At 39.3% G+C, this 18,172-nt stretch overlaps 1 protein-coding gene and 1 long non-coding RNA gene across 4 annotated transcripts; both read right to left on the minus strand.

The window, feature by feature from the left end:
* Positions 1–267: 267 nt before the first annotated feature.
* Positions 268–18,090, minus strand: mapk11 (mitogen-activated protein kinase 11). Of its 2 annotated transcripts, XM_087788009.1 has the most exons (12): positions 17,886–18,090; positions 6,004–6,133; positions 5,875–5,933; positions 5,677–5,788; positions 5,279–5,308; positions 4,956–5,003; positions 4,776–4,890; positions 4,643–4,714; positions 3,313–3,392; positions 3,125–3,203; positions 2,870–3,043; positions 268–1,271 (listed from the first exon to the last, which is right to left on the minus strand). In XM_087788009.1, the coding sequence occupies exons 1-12, from the start codon at positions 17,996–17,998 to the stop codon at positions 1,201–1,203; spliced, it is 1,083 nt and encodes a 360-aa protein (XP_087644135.1). In that variant the 5' UTR covers positions 17,999–18,090; the 3' UTR covers positions 268–1,200. The 2 variants fall into 2 exon arrangements, with proteins under 2 accessions (XP_087644135.1, XP_087644136.1); XM_087788010.1 differs by lacking the exon at positions 5,279–5,308.
* Positions 13,484–17,863, minus strand: LOC148084997 (uncharacterized). 2 transcript variants are annotated; one of them, XR_015710779.1, is made up of 5 exons: positions 15,365–17,863; positions 14,584–14,710; positions 14,420–14,509; positions 14,157–14,306; positions 13,484–14,082 (listed from the first exon to the last, which is right to left on the minus strand). It is a non-coding gene; the product is annotated as an uncharacterized LOC148084997 (long non-coding RNA). The 2 variants fall into 2 exon arrangements; XR_015710778.1 differs by having other exon boundaries at positions 14,584–17,863.
* Positions 18,091–18,172: the final 82 nt, after the last annotated feature.

Consider the following 18,172-nt stretch of genomic DNA (forward strand, 5'->3'; position numbering starts at 1 on the left):
TGCGTATATATATTTGCATATATATATATATATTTTACAAATTCAATATTTTCTAGTAAAACTATTTTTCAAAATGTACTCTTGATTCCCAAGAACATTTCCATACTTCTGTAAACACATCCAGACTCCTTTCTTATAAAAAATAATGTATCATGAGGGGAAACCAGGATTCGAACCAGGGAACTTTTTATCTGCAGTTAAACGCTCATAATCACCTCAGTATAACAGGTAATTCAAATATGATGTTTAAAATCAAACAACATTACATTACTTGACAGAAAATCCTGTTTATTAAGCAGTTTTCAACCTTGCCCCACAACATTTGCACTCAGGCCGTGGACCTATGGTACACTACCGTCATATCTTACAGGTAACTGATTCGATTTAACAAAGTAACATTCGATTTCAATTTTTTTTTCTCGCAAATTTCACCCACCACACGTCTGACATTTACATGAGTACACATACACAGATACAAGAAGATAATCTTTTTGTTGTAAGTCCCTTTCAGGATAGACAGCTACATTTAAGGGGTTTGGGTGTGGAGCTCCATCTTGGCTTCACAAAATGTTATTGAAAATCCCCATTTTGTTGGTTAATCAGTCAACAGAAGCTACAATCAACTAGATTCTTCTTTCAGGACGACTCATTTGTGTCATGTGATGTAAGATAACCTTATTAGCATGTTTCCAAACAGCCTCAGGCAGTTTGCAGACTAGGCTTTTTTATTAACAGTATATACTTTCTGAGGAGTACTGAATGTGGTCCACCTTATTCCTGCTAAACTGTACTGATAAACGAAGGAGACCTCCTGAGGGATCAATAAAGTTCTACCTAAACAGTTTGGTCCAAAGATACAAAAAAGGCGGTGAAATTATAGCTCTGGTAATATGTGGCTATAAAACACACAGAGGTCATGCAGTACTACGCTTGCTAAGTTCTACAGTGATATTATGCTTCTTGCAAGATCTTTCTAGATATGGTGCATGAAATCTTAGCCTTTGGATTTCCTAGCGTGCATGTCTTCTTAATTTTGAGTCTGGTTCTGAGCCTGGAGCAGAACAATCACGTCCTTCAGAAGTATTCCCTGTAAATTTCTTAATGTGCATCGGATCCAGCTAAGATAGTCAAGCCTTAACTGAAGACAGTCAAAGCAGTTGCACCAACACCTGTGATGAGTGAACCTCCTCCTTAGAAGTTCTACTGCTCCGCCTGGAGGCTGTCAGACTTGCTGGAAGCCTTGAAGCCTCTCACTTCCTCAAACACCAGTTCTGTACAAAAGAGATCAAAGTTTAAAGTACGACATTTTTGGATTTTCAGAATCACAAACAGTACTACAGAGGGGCAGTACTGCCAATGGGAGTGATTTTTCTTTTTTACTGTGCTTCTCGTTTGAATGTATTGCCAAACACGTTTGAACGTATTACCAAACGTTTTGGAACGTATTAGCAAACATGTTGTAATGTATTACCAAACACGTTGGAACGTATTCAAACATGTTGCGTGTCTAAGTCGTGTCATCATTAAAAGGAGGTTAAAGTGTTAATTCAATAATACTAATAATATATATAATATTTACGTGAAATACTTATTTTATGTATGTTTCTGAAGAAAGTTTGTTCAACCTACACTCTCCATGTCATGTGTACAAATGCTTAGACAATGACCAAAGTCGTCTGACCAGCATTCAAACAACGCCTCGGAGTACCTCCACTGGGCCTCTCCAACTGCTTCCAGGCCCTCCAGTCTGAAAGTGGCCTGAGGCGAATGATCAATATATGGGGTCTCCGGTGGTGGTTCCGTGTTCGACCTCAGACCTTTTACTTCTGCTTTTTAACTTCTTTTAATCCAAATTTTAACACAGAAGAGCTACTCTCTCATTTTAACAGCAGTTTTCAAACCATCCTGGAGACTGTCGCCCCTTTCAAATTAAAAAAACATATCTGATCCCCACAACACTAGATAGATGAAATTACAAATGAAAGTGCAGGATGAATGAAAAAAAAGATGGTCTACAAGTATCCAAAGGCAAAAGCATTAAAAAATACCAGACAGCAGTTAAAGAAGCAAAAAGGGTTTCTAATGTGATTTTAACGAACCAAGCCAACCCACGGATTTAATTCCATGTTTTAGATTATTTTTTAATCCCAAATAAATCCCTCTCCCCAAATTCTACTCCCGAAGACTGTCAAAGAATTCTGCACTTTAGAAATAACCATCACTTACTTACTTACTTACTTACTTTTTTATAACCATGAGTCCATGAAATAAGGCAACAGATAACACCCCCAGATAAGATAATTGACACAAGCCACTCGGTTTCTAATTATTTTACTAATTTTATGGCACTGACCCTTCCCGTTTAAGATACGACTTCATCCAAGATGAAAACCACCTCATGTGCTCTTGATGTCATTCCCACTAAATGTTTAAAGGATGTTTTAAATACAGTTGGGCCCAGCATTTTACACATTTTTGACAGCTCTGTTTTAGAAGGATAAACTTAACTGACAACAACAATAATAACAACACATTTACTGTGTTTCACAACCCTGTCAATAAAGGTTTTCTTATTCTCTCATTTTCATAAAGTCACAACTCTACATGTACCAGGCTAGCATACCACTGTAAATTTAAGCTTATTCATTTCAGCCTAAAGCCAGGAGTAGGAGTTTAGAAGTTAGAAGCTAAAGTAGCTCAAGTTTAGGTGGGTAAAGCGCAAACATTGAAGGTTAGCTAGCTAAAGAATAGCTGCCTCAAGTCTTGGTAGTTAGCTACAGACTAGATGGCTAGCTAAGTACTGAAGTCAGGACAGCTTAATTGGGCAGGGGACCAGAGATTTCAGAAATCACTGCTCTATAAATGTCACCTTTCCACTCCTCCAGAGTGCGATCCTTGCTCTCAAGTGTCTGATCATAAGGCAGCGCTTCCGGCTCATCATCCGGATCATGGTACTGGGAAAAATACGTGTGTGACAAAGCCTCACTGGCCGATATCCGGCCGTCACCATCCAGAACCAGCATTCTCTTGAGCAGGTCTACAGCTGGAAGAGTTTATTACAGAATTCATAAGTTTTCAAACTTGCAAACTTTACTTGAAGAGGTGTGTAGCACTGGCCACTGACCAAGTGGGTTGGCTCCCCTGAAGATCTTTTCTAGGTCCTGCTGGGGCATGTAAGGCAGCGACTGGATGTACTTTTGCGCCTTGAATGAGAGATGACGGATCAAGAGGTCACACCAGACAATCTCTTGCTGTTCATCCATCAACAGGAAGTCACCAAAATCAATGACCCTGCATCTTTCCCTTCCTCACGTGTTCAGAGCAGATCTTCTTCAGCAAGTCAGGTGTCGGGGTCCCCACCATCTCCATGATTCTCTTCAGCTGGTCGATATCTTCCTAAGTGCTCAGGAACATTTGTGAAATAACAGGATGGACGAGAAACCTTATAGATGAGGTGATGCTAAAGGTGGGGGAACTTTTGACCCCCACACAAACACACGATCAACATACATGCATACTGATTACTGAATTAAGACAAGCTCAACTTGGGTTAGAGTCAAGTCACCGGTAGAATAAACATTTCTTTCTGCCTGGCAACAACACCTGAAGATTAACACAAAAGGACAAACTGAGCCGGCGAGACCCCAGGGGGAAAGCAGAAGACACAAACCAATGCCCATAACTAGTGTGACCTCCGCCCGGGAACATTTTAAGTTTTTCGATCACACGAGACAACAGGAAAACTCTCCCAGTGGGACGCCAGTGAGCAGAAACATCAAAAGACAATAGGGCCAGAAGATCAGCGTTCTTCTGTTCTGGACAGTCAATTTTTTTTTGTTGAGTCACAGGAGGAACGAGGCCCGGTCGATCGTCAAAGCTTGTATTTCTTTTGCTTAGAAGTTGGAAAAAAAAACGACTCGAACATACTCTGGATTGTTCCTTTCCTCCACAAATCAAAGGATAAGACCCGGGACGGGAGTGCCGGTCTCTGTGCGCAAACGCCGTGTATGACTTTAATAGCATTTACCTTGTAAACCGTTTTTGAATTCCATGCCACACCCTCTGCAGGAGTTGATCGTGTACATCCTGTAAACTTTTTTTGAAGGATGCAGATTGTGTGCTCCAGGTATTAATGCTTCAGGAATTGTAAAAAAGAAGATTAAAAAAAAAAATAGTTGGAGAGGATTTGTAGATACATGCATGTTGTACTTACTACCAAGCCAGTGAACATGTGCCAGTATTCTGAAGAAATCTGTAGAAATGGTATCTCTGAAGTTGGTGCACAATGTAAGGTATGCACCATCTCCCACCAGTAGGATAAGACGGGAGTGACCGGTTTCTGAGTTCAATGTTTTTATACAACTTTTTTTTTCCTCAATATTTCATGTTGACTTTTCCTATTTTTACGCTTTCTTTGTTGTTGCATAGCTGACTTTTTGGTGAAGTCAAGATACATTTTTATAAAGATTTATTTTACTTTTTATATGATCTACCCATTTACACTGTGATGTATTCAAAAACTAATTTCGGATCAGATGGTTCAGTGACTGCAATTGCGATTCAAATCCTAGAAAGACTTCATCCACAGAAAGCAGGTAGCTATGTGAAGGTACAGAGGTGAAGGAATGCAGAAAAAGGATACAGTCAGTGCCCGGAAACAAGACCTTCCCCTTCAGCAGTTCTCCCATGATGCAGCCCACCGACCACATATCCACTATGATACAGAGACAAACTTTTGAGTTGGCCCAAAATGTACTGTTAACTGCGTCTGCTACCATTCTGGTTATAGTGCATCCAGTTCAGCATGATCTCCGGTGCTCGGTACCAGCGGGTCGCCACGTAGCCAGTCATCTCGTCGTCCGTCTGCCTGGCCAAACCGAAGTCCAAGATCTGCCAACATGATTGTGTTAAAATAATATTTCAACACAAACTCTGCTAGTTGAGTAGAGAATCACCCTTAGCTCACAGTCTTCATTCACAGCCACATTGCTGGGTTTGAGGTCCTGAGATGAGAGAATAAGTGATTGACAAAAATACCAGTGGTGCTTGCGGCCTGTACTACAAAATCTGATATCTTTTCACCCTTTTTCACATTTTGATTAAGAAATGTTGATGGATTTGTCATAATAATTGTGCCATTTTTACATGTTTCATCAGTCCAATAAACGATTACATTTTTCCTGACCACATAGTCACTCTAATATTGAGATCTCAAATTAGGGACATCCCTGTTTTTACGGTTGTAAAGAGAGTTGGCGGTTAGAAGGTGGGGACTCACTCTGTGGATCAGTCCGGCTGAGTGGATGTACTGTTTCCCCAAAGAGACAAGTGGAAGAGGAAGAGAAAGAGAGACAACCTGTTAACTTGGGTCAAGGGTGCAGCTGGACATGATCCCACATTTCTTCAAGGAGATGCTTTTGTTTGTTGCATAGCAACCACTGAACTGACACTAGGTCACTTTGATACTCCTACTGGTCTCATTTAAATTAAGTCGCTCGGGGAGTGGAATCCAGACAAACTAGGTAGTATTTATTAATTATAATTGAAAGACAATATCATATTAAAAATGAATGTAAAAATTGTTTATCTAAAAGACATGGATTAATCTAATTTACGAGCTTAAATAGAACAAATATTCTATTTACGTTTCTCAGTGAAATAAATATTAAAACTCACCTTGAGGCCTCGCAGCAGCTGATAAATCAAAAACTGCACATGTTCATCTGACAGACGCTGAAATTTGACGATGTTATTAAGGTCGGCACCCATCAAGTTGGTCACCAGGTACCTGCAAGAGACCATGGCAACCTTCAGTCTCTTTGAGGATCACAAACAGCCTAATATGCGTTATAAAAATGTTTGTGGAAGATTTACAGTTCATTGAAGTCCTCCAACGAGGCTGCAGGTGAGAAGACGTCAAGAAGTCCGATCACCTGCATAGACAGAAGGACACGGCACTGTCACTGAGAGTCAGTGGAACTGAGGTTATTTATAAAAACTCACATTCTCATGTTTCATGTGTTTAAGGAGTCTGAGTTCCCGGTAGGATCTGCGACTGTGGATGAGAGACTGGAAAGGCCTCGAGAGCTTTTTCACTGCGACCTTTTGTCGCAACACCACGTCGTATGCAGAGCTGCAACAACAGTAAATGTATTGTTGACAAAAATCTACAACAAGGAGATCAGCAAAACGGTAACAATGTTTTAAAGACCTAAAAGAGATTTTAAAATGTGATCAGCAGAAAATAAATCAGAAACAGGAACAAAGAAGAGGAAGGAAACATACAGCAGTCAGAAAAGAGGCGCAGACAAAAAAACGGGGAAGTGAAAGAATGACTAGAAATTCAGTTTTAAGTTCCAAAAAAGCAGAACATGAGATAATCACATATTCTGTTTCCAAGAGAGAATGGAAGACCATTGTCAGAATCTGATGGTTGAGCAGACGTTCTCCACTCTCCGTGACAAATTAGTGAGGCCCTGGTATTTACAAGAAAAAAGATATATATATGCCCCTCTGGGTTTTTATTGGTGAGGTCTCACTCCCTGTGACACCCCGCTCTCACTTGAAGTCAACCCTTTTCGAGGCCCTCTGAAGTTCCTGAAGTATGTCCCGAATGACCCCCACTGTCATACTGCGATTCATTACTTGTGATTTGCTGAGATCTGTTCTTTCCTCCAATATAGTCTGAAGATATATCCTCAGATTGTTCCACATATATGTACTCATGTTTATTAAATGTTAATGTTAACAATATTATCTTTTCTATTAGAACTAATATTGAAATATATTCTTGTATTTACCTTATGACATTTGCTTTTACTATTCACAAACTAAGGTTGAACTATATTACTTTTAACATCCTGCATTCAAATGTGTAATCAGTGTGTGTATTTAGAGTGTCTGCGACCCAATGTTCCCTTTTTGATTGACATGCACAGCAGCCAATCTGAGCTCCCGCCTCTTCGAGTGAACGCATGGCAAAGTTAATATGAATCAAGAATAAAAAGAGAAAATGTGCAGACTTCCCGACATTCATTTTACACAGTTCAGAAAAAACGATATAGAATTATAAGCTTTGTTTTTTTAAATATCGAACACAATAATGCGTAAAGTTAAATAATCCACTGGTCGCCCCTGTATTCTTGTTGATAAGCGTGAGTGTAAAATATAAATATTTACACCAACATCTGAACTCATTTACAATAATGTGATTCATGTCAGACATGTTTAAAATTAGCAATTGTAAACTGTTAGTTTAAATTCATGTTTTCATTTGTTTTTGTTTTTTCATGATTACAGAAAGGAGAAATTTAAGTCTTGTGATTAACTTAAATATGATCGACATATTGAAATGGGGGCATGGAAAGGGATGAACCCGTCTGAATTATTTGTTGATTTTGATGAACAAAGGAAAAAGGCTCGAATTTGTGTCAAGCACAGATTCTTACATCTGAATATTTATTGTGCATCATTCGGGTTCGAATGAATGACCATTTTTAGTTGGAAATCAATGCAATTCTTAGAACATATGAGTCTGAACTTGTCTGCAGTGGAGGATGACATTTAACACAGGCTGACACGTAAGACCAGGTCTTATGGACATCTTTGGAAGTTACTCTCAGAGGAAAAGTATCTTCTTATGAGGAAATATCCTCCTTACTGACTGACTCTAGTTATTTATGTAAGTCAGCATTTCTATGAAGATGATTAAATCCACACATCCTTCCATCATGACTGATTATCAGTGCATTCACTTCATTCAGTGTAAATCATCTGAGTAAAGTACGTAATTACTTATGTTGAGTAAATTTGATGAAGGTAGATCTTGTGGACTTGATCATTATAAAAGTATCTCGCAAACCAAAAAAGTGTGAGCACCCCTCTTTTAGATAATTTAAATGGCAAAATTTAAGATTATGATTAATAAATACTTTCCATGGGTAACAATCATGGACTGACATTGATCTCTTCTTGGAGATGTGACTATTCCACAAAATATTATATCATTTGAATGTACAATTAGAGAAATTGATAATTAAATCATAATATTGTAGCTAGGAAGCATAATATTAATTGTCAAAGATGACATCGTTATTATATAAATCAATTACATTATCCCAAGTTAATATTGAATGGATGCGATACTGGCCTGATGACAGTACGTCTGATGTTGCTCACAGTGGTGCAAGGGACTGCTTGGGAAGATGCTGTGTTTGCTCTGACGCGAAAAAAATTAGAGGGAACATTGCTCTGACCCCAAAGGTTTTCTGTTCCAACATTCTCAACAACTTGAGCCAAGGAGTTACCATCTGTGTGGGTTCTGCTATTCAATGTGAGTCATAAAAGATATAAGTAAATGGGTATCTGCTTAGAAATGTATGTGTGAGAGGCACATCTTTGTTAGTTCATATTATCTCTGTTCAAATGTTGAAGACACACAGAAGATAAGGCTAAGGTGGAAGACAGACTAAGCTGATAATTTATAGTCGTGGTAGTAAGGGTAGATAAAAAGCGAAAACAGACCCAAAATATGTAACAAGGAAATAACTTATTGTATTCAGAGACGGGACTAGATCGGAAAAGATACCTTCTCTACCCAGCTATAGTGTAATGGTCATAAATCACCTGAAGAAGGGGGCTCTGGAGGTGTTTGTAAGGAAGGCAAATTTGAAGGTTCGGGGCCACTCTCTGGAAGGATCTGGTGGACCAAGCGCTCCGACTTTGATATTTTTTAATAATTTGAACATTTTATAATAGTTTCTACATTCTGAAAAATCTGTATTTTTGTTAACTATGTATCTTGATTTTTGTGATTGTACTTGAGTTCTTGTATGGCCTATTTTTCATAATCATTTTACCTTAAATAAATGTTGTTTTATTTCTAAGTTTCACTCTTCCTTGGTAGAAACAAATGCGCAGGACTCAAGAGAGAAGCACAGGACTGAGTTCTTCAACTTTGAATTGAATTGAATTGAAGAAACTGTGGTTAGTTTATGACACAAATCATTCACTCAGGCAAAGTCCAGTCTTAGTAATTTAATATCTGGTATGTGTCTGAGAGCACAATGTTCACCTGGATAGAGGAAACTGAGAAATAAGGAAAACTCCTGCGTTCACTCTCGGGACAGTAAACATGGCTGCAGTGTCATGTTCACACACTTCAGTGAACAACACACAGAGTACATGCTGCCAGGCCGGATGTTCCTGTCGAGTTTGATCAGTAGCCAGACTGTGACGAGAAACAGGATTTACACTTCTCTTCCTCACATCGACATGATATGACTGCACAGCTCAAAACATTTTGTAATTCAAGTATATGTAACTTCAGTTTGAAGTCACATTAGCTAACAAATGAGAATTTCTTTACGCAACTGTGATACTGTTAGTTTTGACAAAATGTAAATATGTTTTTTTCTAAGAAAATATAGCAGTAAGCATATAAGAATAGCATTTACTATATATATATATATATATATATATATATTACTATATCATAATTATAAAAAAAAAGAAGAAATGATGATGAAAAACCAGTGAAAATGGAGTTCATTGCTGTGCCCCTTGTGAATGCTTGGGCCCACTTAAAGTTGTAACTGGTACACTTGTGTACGAATGTTAGACCCATGAATCCAGGCATACTTGGTGGTTTTTAAAGGGCATCTAATGTGTTGATTTGACTGCCTCTTAAATTAATCTTGGACCTCTATTATACTCACCAGCAGTGTCTGTTTGCAAGAAACTATTTAATGAAAATATTTACGTCAGAAAATCTGCTTAAACCCTGCCCACTCTAACAATTATTTTCTGGAGATAAAATCTCTTTACCATAACCATATCCACTCTGCTGGGATCGATAGTCACAGAGAGATAGCCTTGCCTGGTCATCTGCTCATCATTCCAGATACAACACTCAAGATGGCCCAGAGGTCTAAGGTGCTATGTTCACAATGCAGTCTTGACTGAAGGCTTCTGCGATAAATGTGATGAGAAGAAGCTGGAAGTGCTCCATCTTACAATTTGAGCCTGTTGAATATATGCTAAACTACCAGTGTGTGGATATAGCATTCTTACAGAGGAGAGAAATCTTTTCAGGCTGTTACTCCAAAGCTTTGGAACGATCTTCTCTCTCTTTGCGCTTGATGGAGTCTACTGACTCCTTTAAGAAACATCTTAAGACGTTTCTATTTGTTCAGGCTTTTCCTTGAATTTTCTGGAACTCCTGTGTTGTTCTCAGTATTATCTTGATCTTTAAAGTATGTACTTTTTTGAGTATTGTTTTGATTGTTTAAGCGCTTTGTGAACCTGGTCTCGAAAAGCGCTATATAAATAAATATTACTTACTTACTTACTAATGTACTCACAGCTGCACACAATGATGTTTACAGCTTGGTTATTTTCCTAGACCCTTTTACTAAGGATGGGTCCTATAGGTTTTTTTGTCGATTCCGGTGCCAAATCAGAAAGTGAGTTGGAGAGTGGATCATTACTGAAGGCAGCGTTACACTTAGACTAGATTTGATAAAAATGCTTCACATAAATTAGTCTGTTGTCAAGTGTGTCTTAGCTGTGCTCCTTTATCTCCCTTCGCCATCTCACTATCTTGTTTCTCGTCTGCCTTTTTTCAAATGTTCTTTCCTTTCTTCTGATGAACATGAAGGATTACGGAACCATGTCGGTCCTTGAACTTGTGTTAGCGATCTCAAAGAGGCTGCTTTGGGAAATTAGCTGAAATGTAGATTCACCCCAGAGACTGAGTCAGAAGCTGCACCCCCATCACGCCGACTTTTATAAATAAATGCCATGCTCAGACACCCCCTCCCCCCAACTCCTGACCATGAAAAACCAGCAACAATAGCTCGGCAACAACAAAGTGGGAGGTTAGTGAAGAAAGGACTTTGTCACATTCGTTTTATTACAAAGTTGCTTTATAATAAAAATAATAAAAGACCCAAAACAGAACCTTGAGGGACTCCACACAACAGACCAGCTGATTCAGCTCTGCAGCTCGCCAGAGCTCTGACGTCATCAGACATGCTCGATGTCTGTGCTACATTCCTCCCTGTGACGTGTGTGCAGCGCAACAGCGCCTTTGTTTGCCTGGACCTCAACAGAGATCTTGAGCCAACAAAACTTAGGAGTGGTGGTCAGATGTTTTCATTTCCTCTTCTAATTTGGTGTTTACTCCAGAGCTACCCACATGGTCCAGCTGTCCAACGGAACACCCTCAAAAGGTCAGGCTGTGCTCCGCTGTCACAGCCTCAGTGACGTCATCAGTGATGCATGTCGGCCTGTTGAATGCTCGCTCCATTGCAAATAAATCCCTTACTCTGAATGATCTCTTCCCAAGAGAAAAAAACGGTGTCGTATCTCTAATTCTGATCCGAGCTTGCCTGATCCAGTGTGAATCAGTTTGAGTGGAATGTTGATTGTGAATGTGTAGTCAAAAGTTTCCGCTCTTAGATCAAGCAGTCATTTATACTTCATATTTTGATGATCTTTTAGTATTAATTTAATTATGGCTTATACGTATAGAATAATTTTAATCTAACAGTTTGATTCACTGTTTCACAAATCATTGTGTTAAAATAATGGATCAGGTTGCACATCTGAAATCGAACTTCAAAATTCAGAAAAAAGTAACCTTGGAAAAATAAAGATCTCCTGAGTCTGAAGAGATTGTCGAAAGGCTGAGCGTCTCTGGAAGTCTACTAAACTTGTGGTGCACAGAATTCACCTCAGGAATCTGATGTCCACATTTAATTAAATGATGGAAACTTCCAGATCTGATTACATTTGGAAACTGGTAACAGTAAAAAAGAAAAACATCAAAGTATTGTTTGACACCATAAATTCTCTCGTGTGTCCTGCTGCTCCAATCACCCGCGTCTTCTGTGAAGCTGACAGCAATTTGTTGTTGAGATTTTTCACTGACAAAATGTATTAATCAAAGAGAAACTCCCTCCCCATTTGTGTGGAACCTCTGCTGTCTCCACCTTGTGGGCCTTCGTTAAAGCTATAACTCTGTCTGATATTTCGACACTGGTGAGCAAGATGAAACCCTCTTCTTGCTTGTCCGACCTCCTTCCATGTAGGCTCTGTCATGTTTATGTTCTTCCTGTTTTATTTTGAAGGTGTGTTTCCGTTTGTGTGTGTCCTGTGTGTTCTATTGACAGACGCTGGCAGGTGCACGGCTGGTGACGATTGAGTGCGGGTTCTTCCTATTGATAAGGAGCATCTCTACCCGGAAGAACTCGCCAGAGTATTGAGTTTCCAGACCAGGTTGGCTATCCCTCTGATCTCGCTCCTCGCTTTTGAAATCTTTACTTTGTAAATCCTGTGGATACCCCTGACGTAATCAGCGCTTTATTTTACTCACGTGAGTCTTTTTGTTTTTAGTTGCTGTTTGACACCCTGATCTCCAGCCGTGCCCTGCCTCCGTCCCGAGCGCCTGTTTTGTTTTTTGTTCCTGTTCCTCCCTATTACGGACCGCTTTGGAGTTATTAAAGACTTTTATTCTCTAATTGGGTTACTAAAATGGCAAACCTCTCCCTTTCCACAAGGGTTTTTCCAAATGCATTTAAACCTTTACTAAAAAAGCCAGGCTTAGACCCCACTGACCTCAGTAATTTGAGGCCTTCTTCTAAGCTTCCATTCTTGTCCAATCTAAGAGAAGGTGGTGTCTGAGCAGCTATCGTTGTTCCTTAATCAGAGCGACATCAAGTTTCAGTCTGGCTTCCGCAAACATCACTCTACGGAGACAGCCTTACTGAAAGTGTCCAGTGACATCATGATATCAGCTGATTTGGGTAAATACACTGTTCTGGTTCTCTTGGATCTGCAGAAATCTGACCAGAAACTGTTTCCTTCAACTGAGAAAAATCTCTAAACTTCGGAAAATAATGTCACAACATGATCTGGAGCTTGTAATCCATGCGTTTGTGTCTTCGTCTGGACTATTGTAACAGTTTGTTTTCATGTCTTAAAAACGCACTCTGTAATTTTTAGTCGCGCGAACGCCAGTGGACTAAAGTGGTAGTGTTTAGCACGTCGGGAGACAACATTTCCAATTAGAACCCGCTAAACGTCCCGGTTTGCAGCAGTTGGACGAATTTTCATTGGCTGAATGAAGAATGGATATTGATGAGGTAATGAATCAGATTGTGGATAATGAAATATGATGTGTTAAGACGGCTATTTCGAGTCTATGTGGAAAATTTGGTAAATCGATAACTATAAATACTCTTTACAAGTTTGTTGTCAGTGATTTCTTAATTACTAAAAAGTAAGAGCACTTTGATACATTGTTTGATGAAAATTGCAATATAAATTAAATGTATTATTATCAATAATAACAAGATACCTTCTTAGATTAAAATCTTTCCCATAAAATTCAATATGATTCAGATCATTAAAAATGTTTATTTTACATTTGTAAAGTAACATTTGTGTTTTTTTAAAAACAGGAGTTGTGCAATATGGCCCACATGCAGCTTTACATTCTCGACGAAGAGGTTTTGCAACTGGCAAAAGTTCCATGGAATGATATATTCGCTGTAGATGACAAACAAGCCAGGAGTGGAGCAAAGACAAAACGGGCAAGCAGCCTCTAGACAGTTTGTGCTGTGGCAACATGGATGTCTGGGTGTAGGAAATAGGGCCATTATTCCTAGTTGTTGCGTCTGGAAAATAAGGCACAGTTTTCCAGACGTTTCCAGGTCCGCAGACCTAAGAGTACAAGTATAAGAGTTTACATTATATCATGTGTGTTTGTGTTTTAAATATATTTCAACATTTGTGTAAAACAAGACAACTTTATATATATATATATTTTTAATTAAACACATCAAACATCCACCCATCTGACATGTGTCCTCACTAGCTCCGCTTTAGGTGGTGGTGATACAGAACCTAGAAGCCCTAAACTCGGGGGGTCATCTGGCCCAAGGCTTTGTTTTTGAGGAAGTCCACATCTACTTTGCAGCCTCTTTCTGAGAATATCTCTCTGCAGTTGTGGTATGTAGGCATAATCATTTTTCTCCTTCACCGTGTACATGCTCCATGAATTTGAATTGTTATTGAAGTCTGTAATCGAAAGAAAAAACAAATATAAGAATACTATTTTTCCATTTAGATTCCATTCCGGTATATATACTTACATCTTGGGGCCATCTTTGTTTCGTGCCGAGCCACGGCCATTGTGACTATTGTAGTCAATAGACGCAAGCAGAGTCCTGGTGCGATACACTCGGGGAGTGTAGGAGAACCTTAAGATGTGGTTCTGGAAATATTCCAGATCAGATGTTGTCCTGTCGAGTATGAGAACAAACATACAAGTGAAATGAAACCAGAATACGATATTGCATTTGATTTGTTCAGAGTCAATCAAACAGACATCAGAGTTTATAAATCGAGTGCATACCTAAAGTTGATGAACTTAGATTGAACCTTAGATTCTTCAACAATTTCTTGTCTAGGACAATGGCAACAAGAGGCTGGTGAGCAGCTGAACCTATAATCAGACATGTTATTGTGAGATGGATACATGCAAAGCAAAAATAAACACACCCAAAAATAGATAATTACCTTGTTTTATCCATGATTTCTTGTGGTTACTTTCAACCAGTGGTTCATCTCACAAGATCCAGTTGCCCACGTGTGTTTGTTTCGAAAATGATGGATAGAATGTGGTAGAAGTGACTTCTTTTGAACGCTTTAGAGAAATAACGTCAATTAATCATGAGAAGTGCCTGAGAAACACAATTGCATACACACTAGTAATAAAATAAAGAGACAAAGTACCACAATGGGAAAAATGCATCTTCTATGTTTTATCAGAAAATTTGAATAAAAAAATAACAATTACCAATAAACATACAATATAAAAAAGACAATAACAAAAACGATGTTTATAAAACAACACAGTACACTAGACACACCTAACAGTAAAACCAAGTCTTGAAGAAATAATTTTTCCTGGATAACTTAAAGTTAGGAGCTACTGAAGTGAACTATACACATCGGGCCTGACTTGAAAAAAGTTAGCCATGCTAACTAGTCAGTCCTGAATCTCTGTTTCTCTCAACATTATAACAAATCCTTTGTTGTATTTACAAAACTGTCAATAACCGGGTTGAGTCTCTGAGAATTAATCATCGCAAACTAATGTCACATACAAGACACGATAAAACCACAGTTATTCAGTAACACTGATCTTTATAGAGTATAAATATTTAAGATAAACATTTTGTTTGTCTTCATTGTGTTGGAACTGTGAACTATTACGTGGTGAATATTTATTGCTACTACGCAGGTTTTTGATCGATAAAATGAATATTTTAAGCATCAAAAGTTTGAAACGACTTACTTGTCCAGCAAGAACTGAGCAAAAGCAGCGTCAGTCGTGAATCCTTCCTCGTCGCTGACCTCACACCAGCGAACAAAAGCCGGTGACGAGCCTTGACTGTCCTTTCATCCCAATAGATTCTCTTTTTCTTTTCTTTGACAAAACATATTTTTCCTTTGGCCCAGGTTCAGCCATAGAAGCACAATGTCGGGTCTCTCGCTTGCTTCAATGCTTAGCACTCGGTATACGATAGGCGGTAATGAGGAAATGACGTATGCCGTAAAGAAGTTCATTGTTTACATTTTTTGCGAAGCATGTTCCTACTATCCCCAAGAACTTTTAAAGTGAAAATAAAATTCACACAAAACACCTCAAGTCACGGTATAGGAGTCATTCAACTAGTTTTAAGTTGATGTATCATCACAAGTATTTTAATACAAAAATATTAAGGTACCAAAAACTATACAGTGCTGCTTTAGCAAGAAAGAGCTGTCTTGTCTGCAGTTGATACAGAACTCTGTAGCTAGAATTCTGACCTGCTCTAGTAGAAGAACTCACATTTTCCCGATCCTTAAATCTCTTCACTGGCTACCAGTTTCTTTCAGGATCATTTTCAGGCGCTCCGATGTCTTATTTATCTTCCAAGGTAGATGTTGGCTGGGTGAGGCAATCTACCCTCTCATCAGGCCTGCCGGGCAGCGAGTGGATCTGCTTCTGGCTGACTAGGGCCATGCTTCACCCACGATGTGGCAGCCTCAGTCATTTTTTTGGCACGATGTTGTCTGTTTAGCTGCATCTTGCGCGTCCACCTAAACCTTTGCCAGAGCATATCTCCTCGACGTGGCAGGATCAGTAGCTTACACTGTTTTGAGCACTGCCGTCCCCCTACCCCCACCCCCCTAGGCCTGTGGCTCCAGTGGATTTGGAATGTGGGCCGGCGGGGCCCTAGTGATGCTGCTGTCAGGAGTGGCTTCCAGCTGGGGGTACATTGATCCAGTCAGACTCCGACTTGGTTTAAACCAATATTGAAGCGGTTAGAGAGCAGAGCACCAAAAGAAGTAGAACCTGAGAACCTAGTTTGTAACTTAAATTGATTTTACTGAGTTAACACATGCTAATGACTTTATTGTGAAGAGCTGTGATCTTGCAACATTTAAAGCTCCAGAAACATGAAGATATATTTTTGACTGAAAATGTTCAGCATCTTGTTGATACAGCTGCACTGCTGGTGGGCAGTTAATATAAAGCCGTTACCTCTCAAATTTGGTTAGGCAACAACAGAACTGTTGAGAACATTGGAGCCCAAACTTTATCTCACAAAGCTTCATTCACAGAGAAGAACACACAAAGTCATTGCACTAATCCATGTTTTTTTTGGAAGAGATGAAAGCTGCATTAAGGGTGAGATGTTAGTGTCAAAGGCTTTTACTGTCAGTCATAAAAAAGTGCAATGTAGGCATGGAGCAGATGGGATGATGCTATTGGTGAGACTATATATAGAATGTTTTATACAATACTGGCAGATTAACATTATGTGATATGTCTGACTGACAAGTTGCTTAAAACGGTTCGAAGAGGCCAGATGTTTGTATGCAGTTGTTCCTAACTTAATAAAGTAAGCCACATCTAGTAATCTGTTTGTCCTCATCTTGATAGGAGTTTGATTGACATTTTAAGATCTCTAGAGCATTTACTTCTAAAAAGATTATTTAAGTTACAAAACAATATTAAAATCTAATATTGTTGCTATTTTGTTAAATAAATGACCCTGCAAAGTGTGTATCAATAACCTCAAGGTCTGTTAGTCGCCGTTTTCGATATTGGGGCCCTGAAATTCACGATGTTCTTTATCAACCCATTGGCCCTAAAAAACTCTTCAGCTGTTAAAACACAAGGCTAAAATGCTGACACTTCAAGTGGACCTTGCTAGGTGAGATGCCGTTCTGACTGGTCATCTTTAGCACCAACCCAAGACCAGAAGTGGCGTTCAGCTGGAAGTCTTAGGTATTATGGGGTCATGTACTCATGAATTCTAGAATATACCAGAAAGTCTGTCCGTCATGTGTGTATGTTGGCTAATGACAACTCGCATTACCACGATGTCAACATTTTACAGATAATAAAAGTATGCGTTGATTACAGACCAGCAGAATCAGAGGACTGCGCGTCAGAGTATTTGCTGCATCGACTTACTTCTGTTGTGAAATCAATACAGTATAAGATTCTAATGCTCGAGTCACATGACAAACTCGCCTCCTAGACCCATTAGCCGGCTATGATAGCGTAATGAATGTCTATTACAAGGGTTGGGTAATCGTCATGGCAACAAGGGAGCAGCATTTAAGACACATATAAGGGTTTTAATAGCATGAAACTGGTTTACTGTCAGCATTAGCTCAGATGTAATTCGGGAAATGTGCCATTTCAAAAATACTTACACAATCAACCACTACAAAAAAAGAAGAAGTTGTGTTATGATAAAAAGTCCCCCATTCACTTCGGGTGCATGTTAGCGTCTGATCCTCCCTACAGAGTCACTCACCAGACTGATCCATAAGCTCCGGAGCCCACCGGCGTCAGGTTCTGATATCGCTCGGGAACCTCCCACACCGTCTTGTTCAGCTCCTGTCGATAAAATCCAGGTCTGGCCGACATTTCACCGAAAAAAAGGAGCTGACAGAATGAAAGTGGGTGTTTGATACAAAGGGGAGGACCCTGGGTGAGGGCTGATGCTGCCGCCGCTAAAGCTACACCGGCCGGTGTCAGCCTCCTCCTCCCGCCCTCTCTTTTGATGCTTCCGCTTGTTTGTCTACACGTCCCTAGTTCTAT

The sequence above is a fragment of the Callionymus lyra genome, chromosome 3, assembly GCF_982586985.1.
Source record: "Callionymus lyra chromosome 3, fCalLyr1.hap1.1, whole genome shotgun sequence".
NCBI lineage: Eukaryota > Metazoa > Chordata > Actinopteri > Syngnathiformes > Callionymidae > Callionymus > Callionymus lyra.